The sequence below is a fragment of the Pteropus alecto genome, unplaced genomic scaffold (assembly GCF_000325575.1).
Source record: "Pteropus alecto unplaced genomic scaffold, ASM32557v1 scaffold134, whole genome shotgun sequence".
Taxonomy (NCBI): Eukaryota; Metazoa; Chordata; class Mammalia; order Chiroptera; family Pteropodidae; genus Pteropus; species Pteropus alecto.
This window is the reverse complement of record NW_006436283.1, coordinates 709,932-718,680: the sequence shown is the minus strand read 5'-3', so window position 1 is coordinate 718,680 and position 8,749 is coordinate 709,932. Positions and strand designations below refer to the sequence as shown.

The window sequence follows — 8,749 nt, the reverse complement described above, 5'->3', positions numbered from 1 at the left end:
GTACCCCAGCTGAGGCAGCAGGACCTGGGCTACCCCTGTGCCTTCAGGCCTGTCTTCCCCGGGAGTGTGGGCAAGGGGTGAGGTGGGGCACGGAGAGATGGGGAGTGGGGTGTGGCGGACAAGGAGCACGGGGACGAGGGACAAGGGACGCCTTCTCTCCACAGTCATCACTCCTCCCAAAACCGTCCTGGAGGACCACACGCTGACCCTCTTCCAGGTACTGGCGCCTGGCTGGGGGAGGGGGCGTGCTGCTGGGGCTGCCCCACAGGGCGCGTGTCAGAGGGTAACGTGGCCTTGCGTCTTGGGTCTGGGGACTGGAGGGAGCAGAATGCTCGTGGGTGGCCCCGTGTGAGGTGGCCCTAGAGGGGATGGGCCCTGGGGCTGCTGAGCTCCTGCTTTTCGTCTGGCTGAGAAGGGCCCATGGGCAAGGCTGAAGGGTCAAGGGTCAGAAGCCTCACTGCAGGTGGCCAGCTGCCCAGGCAGCTCATGGGGTGCCAGCTGCGGGGCAAGTATGGCCCTTGCTGCCTGCCCCGCTTCCCCGCCCCCGCCTACCTCCAGTGGCCTCTGCTGGGAATGCCGGGCCCTCCCCTCCCTGGCGGCTTCTGCCCGCACCCCCCCTCCCCAGTCCCCCAGCTCCCGGGGAAGGGTGGGGCCAGGAGTGTTGATCCGCTGCCCTGCTGGGCCGCCTTCCAGAGCCAGGAGGGCTGTCCTGTCCCTTCGCCTGGGAGAGCAGCCTGGGGCCTCTCAGCCCCTGGCCTAATGGTTTCCTCTTCAAAGTCTCCTCAGATATTTTAATTACTAACAGAGGCCAGCCCTCGTTAAGTGGCCCGCAGGCCCTGTGGAGGTCTGAGTCGGCCTGCCACCGTTGTGGGGGCGATGGGCAAGACCAGGCAGAGAGCTGGATGCTCACCAAGGAGAGAAGTCCAAGTGGACGGGAGCAGCCCCCGAGCCCTCCAGCCCCCAGGAGCCCCACGGGCGCTGGGCCTCTTTCCCCCCTCCCTGCCCGCCCTGGCAGGCGAGCCTGTGGATGCACATTGAGTTTGCAAGATGCCTTGGGGGGTTGGAGGGGGACCGGCACCCACACCCCACTCCGGCAGGGTCCTTGGGGTACTGCCTGTCCCATCTGCACAGCCTCATTCCTGGTGACACTCTGCCCCTGGCTACCAGCAGCCGTCTCCTTTCATCGGTCAGCTCGGCCTGGAGCCGCGGGGCCTCCGCTCGGGGTGGCGGCCCCGCCGCCCGATCACAGAGCTGGCAGGGCTCGGGAAGGAGGCTTCCTGCCTCCTGCGGGTGCGCGGGCGCGGAAGCCGCCGGCTTTCATGTCCCTGGCAGAGCCGCGCTCTGGCTGCTGGCTGCTCGGGAGGCCGCCCGGGGGCCTGCCCTGTGCTCCAGAGAGTGACAGCCTGCGAGGGTGTGGGGGACAGCAGCCTAGCTGCCCTTTTTAGCTGCTGGACCGGGACAGCATTGGCTGAGAGAGGCCGGGGGTGAGGACAAGGGTGGGTGGGCACGAGGGCGCCCAGCACCCCACATCACACCTGCTTCCTGGGCCCCCACCCCGTCTCAGGCCCCTGCCCGCCACCCTAGTGGATTCCGAAGACCACCACAGCTTGTGGGGACCCCCCGCCCGAGCAGAGGGGGACTCTCCCTGCTGGTGGTCACGGTGGTCTGCCGTGTTGTCCACTGACCACTGTTAGGTTGAGATCCCAGAGGCGCCGGCATATGGCAGGTGCTGAGGGGAGGCAAGGAGGCCAGGTCCAAGAGGAGCTTTCCCAGGGGCCCTGACGATGCCCATCTGGTGGGAGGGGGCCTCAGGGCTTCAAGCCCTGCAGCCCCCGGGAGGCGCCACCAGTGGGCTTGGGCGAGGCCCTGTGAAATGGGAGCATGCCGTCGCTCGGTGCCGTGCGGGTCCCGGCGCCTAGTGGGTCTGCAGAGCCGGTTGGGCCACGCTGGGAAGTGCAGGGCACTGTCTTCTCCACACCCCCTTTCTGCTCCCTGACCACCCCTGCTTCCAGCGCCTCCAGAGCCCTTGTGCAGCCCCCGCCCCCCACAAGGCTTCGATCCCGCGTGTGACAAGGGAGGTTTCAGTGCTCACAGCCCTTGTCTGTGTCTTTGGGTTTCAGCCGTGGCCTCAGCAATCCTAGGTCAGGCCCCTGAAGCTTTCTCTTATTAATACCCTCCGCGACTGCCCGAGCCCGGGGCTGGAGCCCAGAGGTGTGCTCAGCTGGCAACTGGGGTTTTTCCACCAGAGGCCGAGGACGCAGAGCTGCGGGTGGTGTGTGGCCGCCCTCGGCTAGCTTAGGGGCTTGCAGCCATGATCCTCCTTGGGTACAGAAGTGGGGGTCAGGTTATGACGCTGGGGGCTCAGGGGCCATCCGCCTGCACCACAGACCAGCCTCCTGCCTAGAAGGCTCCGGGGGCATGTCAGGGCTGCATGAGTGTCCTAACCCCATACCTGAGCAGGTGGGCACAGTCCCTGAGCAGAAACCCTTTGCCACCCCCCCACACACAGACGGGGCTGGGGTGAGGTGCAGTTTCTGGACCCCCAGGGCAGTGTGTGGCACCCAGAGGGAGTGCCCACTTGGTGGGAGGGGCTTTCAGGGGTGAGACCCAAGCCAAGGCAGGGACCCGAGTGGGGCTTTTGGGGGTCTTGACTGGTGGACTCAGAGGTGGCAGACACCAGACTCCCAAAGCAACTTGGCTTCCAGAGCGCCCCCGCCCTGCCTGGACCCAGCCAGCTGTGGCCCCCTCACTGCCCCCATGGGTCTGAGGCCTTCCCCACAGCCTGAGGCCAGACCATGGCGCCCCGCAGACACCACAGGGCTGTTCCTCAGGCCACATGGTTGGGGGAGGGGAGTGCGGGGGTGGCAGTGGCAGCAGGGCCAGCTGGGTAAGGGCCGGTGGCCTTTCTGGCCATTCTGACCTGCGAGCTGGCCTGCGGTGGGGCACCCAGGCCTGACTGCCGCCCTCAGTGTCGCCTCTTCCCTAGGGACTGGGGTGGGGGTGGGGCGGTTTGAAATGGCAGTGCGTGTGCTGTCAGAGCTTCCTCTTCAGTGCTTGGGGCTGGTCCTCGAGGGCCCCCCGAGACCCCTGGCCTGGCACATACGGGAGTTGGGGCCACAAGAGGAGCAGGCATCTGGGTGGGGCAGTGGCTGTGGCCGTGGGGGGGACCTGGTGAGCACAGCGGCCTCCGGCCAGCCTCTGCCCACCATGCCCACCTGGTCTCTGAGCCCTGCTCTGCCCTCCCCGCAGGCAAACCTGTTCCCTGCAGCCCTCGTGCACTTCGGAGCTGAGCAGCCAACAGGTGGGTGGGGCCCGCTCTGCACACTGCCGCCTGCCAGCGCCCCGCTCCCCAGATCCCCAGGACAGGGGACTTCCTCTGGGTTTGGGAGGGAGGCCTATGGCTGATACCTGTGATACACTACTGTGGGCGTCAAGCTGGGACAGCCACCTGCCCAGGCCATGCCCCTCCACATCCCCCTCGGCCTGTGCCCCCCACAGGCCTCTACCTGGAGCCCAGGGTGCTGGAACACACTGTGTCCCCATCTGCGGCTGATGCGCTGGTGGCCAGGTGAGTACCTATGAGGGACGGGCCCTCTTCTGCAGTGCCCCGCCTCACACCTTGGCCTCCCGTCCCCAGGTGAGTATCCATGGGGGGGCAGGGCCACTGCTGCACTACCCCCTCTAGATCTCTGCCTTCTGTCCCCAGGTGCATGTCTAGAGCTGCCACGACCCCGACCCTGCTGCCAGCCCCTGACTTGGCGCCCCTTGAGTCTGAGCCAACGGAAGAGGGCCCAGTGGGGCCTCTTGAGCCCAGCCCGGGAGTGGCCCAGCCCATGAGGAGGGATCTGGGCAAGGTGCCCAAGTGGCTGAAGCTGCCAGGTACTGTGGGGGGGCTGCCAGGCTGGGAGAGGCTGTTGGGCAGGAGCCCAGGGCCCCCGGGTCATCCTGGCCTGTTTGCATTGCAGCCGGCAAGAGGTGAGAGCCACCAGCCCGCGGGGTCCACTCTGGCCCTGACAGTCCCCGCTGCAGTGGGAATAAAGACTCGAACTGCTCCTGACTCTCCTGTGGTCTTTCTGCCCTGGCTGCTGCTTGCTGTCCAGCCCGACGTCTTGGCTGCGGGCCTCCACTGCTCCTGACGCTGGGACTGGCCAGCTCTGCAGCCTGGCTGGGCCGGTGTGTGGGCCCAGGGTCCCCTTGCTGCGGCCTCTGATGAGGGGTGAAGGTGCCTCTTCCTGGCTTTTACCTGGCACCGTTGCTTACTCTCCTCTGCGCAGTGTGGGGTGAAGAGCCCCCAGGCGTCGCCTGCCTGGCTGTGGCACACCCCAGCCACCCCAGCCCCTGACAGGGATGGGAGAGGAAGGCACCCCCACCTGGAGTTAGGCAGGGCCTGGCCTGGGGTTTCCCGCCACCCTCACCATGAGGCACTTCAAAGTGACTGTGGGGCACGGGCTCTGGCACTTGTCGCCAGCCTCTCCCTTCAGGTCTAATTACTTCCACATGCTCCCAGCGCTTTGAAGCCCAGAGACGCCCTGATGGGCGGGGGAGAGGAAGGTGGGGGGCAGTGGCAGGGAAGGGGTGCAGGAAGGGGCCAAATCAGGGGTGGCACGCTTGCCCCTAACCTGTGCATCCTTAGGTGAGGGCCGAGGCAGCTCCACAGGGCCTCGCAAGGCTCCTCTGGGTCCTCACGGCAGGTGGGGTAGCTTGTGGGACAGCTGCTGTCCCACCGGGACATACCTCCTTAGTGGACCACGTGCTGGGCTGTCCTAATTCCACAGCCACTCGGCCCAGAGCCCTTTGGGTGTCTCCTGTCCTGGGCACTGTTGTGTTCAGCAGCTTTCAGAACTAATGTGAAGTGGGTGCTGCGGAGGATGGGGAGGCTGGGGGTGGCCCTGCATGAATGGAGCTGGGCTCTGAGGAGCCGTGAGCACCCGAGGGCAGGCAGGCTGCCCAGACCCAGCTTCTGGCTTCTAGCAGGTCCCACACAGCCACCAAGTCTCCGAAGCGGGCATGGCCCTCAGGCCAGTTGGCCTGGCATTGCCATGGGTGAGGCCGGGGCCTGGTGGCTGGTCTTCGGGTCCTTCTCGCCCGAGCATCCCCCACCTGCCGAGGCCAGGGCACCCCACTACCAGGCGGCCGAGTGGCGGGAGCACCATCTCCAGGCGAGTGGCCACATGCGCACAGGCCTGGTTTCACATGCTGTTTGTTATTCTGTCTTTTGTCAGCTTTGCTTTCGTCCTACCAAGATGGGGGGTGGGGGCGATGGCAGCTTTGAGGCAACTCGACTTTGGGTGATTAATGGCAACGCGGAAGCTGCGTCCGGAAGAGGCGGCTTGGGTTACTGATGCTGCTTTGTGAGAACAGATTCATAACTCAGGGAGCCATCTTCTGAGGGGAGTGTCACAAGGCCAGGGGGTGACATGCCAGCTTCGGTATCGGGGCGACAGGACCACAGGTCAGCACGCGTCTCCCTCGGCACCTGCTTGCCAGTGCCTCCACCGCCAGCGCCTGCGTGGGCCGGCTCCCTGCACGGCAGTCCCGCGGCTGGGCCCGGGCCATCAGCAGGGCCAGAGGATGTGAGGGACCGTGGTGTGTCTGCTGGGACCTGGCCCAGTCTGGGGGCTGGGGAGAGTCTTGGGGATCAGCAGCTTCTTCCCTGTGTGGAGCCTAGAGGCCACAGGAGACGCGGGGACTCGGGGCTGAGCTGTGACTCGGACAGGCGGCCGCGGTGGCAGTGGAGTGCCCTAGAAGTCCAGCAGCTGTGGGGAGAGGAGCGCTCAGCCCCGTGGCCAGCCCGCCCCTGCCTCAGCCAGGCCATTCCTGCGAGGGCAGGATGGAGCTGGACCCCGACCTGGCCGCCGCCAACCCCCCCGCCGCCGCCGCCCACCTACCAGCTGAGGCAGCACCTTCTCCAGCTGGTCCACGTCCACACGGGCCAGGTCCTCTGCCTGGGCCTGCCGGACACTGCGGACGGCCGCTTCTGCCATGACACAGGAGGGGAGTGTGAGGTGGGAAAGGCTAGGGGCCCTGAACCCCAATCCCCTGGGCCTCAGCCCTAGCTGCTCCCCCACCCCTGCCAGCCAGCAGCTCAGAAGACTGAGGCTGTGGCCCCTGAAACACAGAGCTTTCCTGAGACACAGCGCAAAGGGCACTCGTGGGAAAATGCGGACGATGTCTGCCTTGGTTTCTCCACTGGAAAATAAAAGGCAGAAGAGACCCGAGCGAGCTGGCTGAGTCCCGGCCCCTTGGCTCACCCACAACGAAGATCCTCAGCAACTCCGCCATGAGCAGCAGCGCGTCCCCACTGACTGCAAGGTGGACAGCAACAGGTCACCGACGGCCCGTGTCCCCTCCTGCCCCCTGGCCAGGGCCTGCCGTTCCCTGCGCCCCACTCCCCCCCCACACACACCTTTGGTCTTGTCATCCTTGAAGTGCAGGTGCAACAGCTTGCTAGTCAGCTCCTGGGGACCAGTGGGCGACAGCAGCTTACCACCAGCCCCCACGGTGGCAGACCCCTTAGGCATTTAGTGCCAGGGGGAGTAGGGGTTTGGGGGGAATTGTAGTTTCTGGCCCGAAATGCCCTCTATGCCCTGCAGCCTCTCCCAGGGTGGGACAGACCCCCCCCCCCGTGGATGCCTCCAGGGCCAGAACCTCCACACGTGCTGGACAGGTGGAAGCAGCCAGGTGCCAGCCCACCCCTCTCTGGGACCCCCGTTTTCCTGGAATTCAGGGCAGTCTTGTGCTCCCGCTCCCGTCCCTGGGCCAGGGTGCTCTCCCCTTGAGGGGCTGGAGGCAGCAGCTCCCGCGCTGGGCCCCTCTGGTCTGTCCGTGCCGCCGCCGCCACCCAGCGTGTGCCAGACCGTGCTCTGGGCGTGGGGGCCAGCTCCATTCACGGACCCCCCGGAGAGGTGGAGGGAGGCCTCTGAGCATGGATGGGGGTGGGGGCCAGGGTGCTCGCTCAGTGGGCGGTCGGGGGAAAGAACAGAGTCCAGGTGTATCTGCAGACCTTCCTGCTGGACATGAAGGACATGGGGGGGTCCAGGCCAAGACTCCTCAGGGCGGAACTTGAGCCTCCAGAGGACGGGGCTACTCCTCAGAGAGAGGGTCAGGGGGCACAGATGGGTTCTGGGAATCAAGGACTCAGCCTGGGACACGTTTGAGTGTGGGACATGCATCAGACACCCAGGCAGAGCAGCCAGGTAGGTGGCTGGAGCTGAGAAAAGGGCCTTCCAGAAGGCTGGCAATGAGGATTTGGGTGGTGGACGTAGATGGACCACACAAGGCTGCCCAGGGCAGGGGCCAGCGGACGAAGCTGCAAACCAGTAGCCAGTAGAGCGCCCGGTGAGGCGGGAGGACAGAAGCTCAGTGGACACCCAGAAGCTCAGAAGCAAAACAGGGTGTCCTGCAGGGAAGGTGAGCCGGGGACTGGCCAGGCCTCCAGCCTGAGGGGGGTGGGGGTGTGTGTCGCACTGCCACGCCCAGTGAGTGCAGCTCAGCAAAGCCCTGAGAGGGGCAGACACTGCTGGGGCCCAGGGTCAGAAGGATAAGATCCCACCAGCGGGAGATCCAGGGGGAGCCACAGTGGCCTGGCCCTCCCAGCACTGACTGCGTGAGCCTGATGCCACCTGCTGGTGCTTGCTGCATGGGGCTGTCCTGGCAACTAAGGGGGAACGGCATCAGCTGGGAGTGGCGGTCCCCCAACAAACAAATATAGTGAACTTGAGGGGCGGATGGAACTGGGGATGTGTTTAGCTTCCGTCCCACTGTGTGCAGGGACCGCAGCTCCTCTGTCACTCTTGTCGGGGACAGCCCTGTTCATGGGCAATGACAACAACCTCAGCTCTGGCCAGAGCCCTTGGCGTGAGGACTGCAGAGATGTCCAGGTGGGCATGATGAAGGCCAAACCCTGGGCTCCCCTCTGCAGGTGTTATAATGCGAGAATTCTCACGAGCGCCCTGTCGGGTCACCCCAGCCTCAGTGACTTTCCCTTTCTGAGTCAGGGCAGAGACACGGTCCCAAGTGATAAAGAAGAGGGAGCTGAGGGAGTAGATGAACCAGACAGAAGTCCCCTATGCCTCTGCAAGGCTGAAGGCCCCACTGGGGACTGGGGACTGGGGACAAAGTGTTCGCGGGGGCTGAGACCCTCCCTCCTCCTTCCCTTCCCAGGTCACGAAAGCCCAAGGCCCTCCTGGCACGCCTTCCCAAGGGGCTCAGTGCCTCCAACCTCAGGGCAGAGCAACAAGGACAAACTCAAACTAGTCACAGCCTCAGGGCGTGGGAGCCGGCGGTCTCACTTCCACCCAGGGCGCGACACCGGGCACAGAGCAAGGGGTCCTCTCCTGCACCCACGAGTGGGGCTGGGACTAGTGCCCCACCTCCTAGGATGATAAATGCCCCCCCCACAGGGCTAAGCTACATCCCGCGCCAGGTGTGCTACTAAGAAAGCACTTTAGAGCCTCCCACACGACGGAACCCAAACAGGTGCCACCCAGAAACGCAGCTGTGGGGCGAGGCGGGGGGCAGCGGGCCCAGCCCTCTCGGAGGCCCCCTGCATTTCCGCCGTCACGGCGCCCACCTCTGCCTGGTTTCGGCAGACCCTCTCCCTCTTGCCCCAAACCACTCGACCTCCGGCTGCGCGGCCGCGGGACCCCACCCCTGGAGGGTGACGGGCGAACGGGGCGAAGCCGCCGCCCGGCTCTGGGAACGGGCCCGTCCCGGAGCGCGGTGGCGGGCTCGGAGCCTGCACGTGGGT

General features: G+C 65.7%; 2 protein-coding genes across 8 annotated transcripts in view; one reads left to right on the top strand and one right to left on the bottom strand.

The window, feature by feature from the left end:
- ASPSCR1 (ASPSCR1, UBX domain containing tether for SLC2A4) overlaps positions 1 to 4,057 on the top strand; it is a 25,397-nt gene extending 21,340 nt beyond the window's left edge. For 5 of the 7 annotated variants that reach the window (XM_025047026.1, XM_025047027.1, XM_025047023.1 and 2 more), the window contains 5 exons: positions 165 to 217; positions 3,250 to 3,301; positions 3,499 to 3,568; positions 3,686 to 3,879; positions 3,966 to 4,057. In XM_025047026.1, the coding sequence (XP_024902794.1) occupies positions 165 to 217; positions 3,250 to 3,301; positions 3,499 to 3,568; positions 3,686 to 3,879; positions 3,966 to 3,979 (383 nt within the window). In that variant the 3' untranslated portion in view covers positions 3,980 to 4,057. The remainder of the gene's footprint in view (positions 1 to 164; positions 218 to 3,249; positions 3,302 to 3,498; positions 3,569 to 3,685; positions 3,880 to 3,965) is intronic. The other 2 variants (XM_025047022.1, XM_025047025.1) reach the window with 1 other exon arrangement.
- Positions 4,058 to 5,183: 1,126 nt separating this feature from the next.
- Positions 5,184 to 8,726, bottom strand: CENPX (centromere protein X). The gene is made up of 4 exons (XM_015589704.2): positions 6,407 to 8,726; positions 6,252 to 6,305; positions 5,889 to 5,977; positions 5,184 to 5,756 (listed from the first exon to the last, which is right to left on the bottom strand). The coding sequence occupies exons 1-4, from the start codon at positions 6,519 to 6,521 to the stop codon at positions 5,742 to 5,744; spliced, it is 273 nt and encodes a 90-aa protein (XP_015445190.1). The 5' UTR covers positions 6,522 to 8,726; the 3' UTR covers positions 5,184 to 5,741.
- Positions 8,727 to 8,749: the final 23 nt, after the last annotated feature.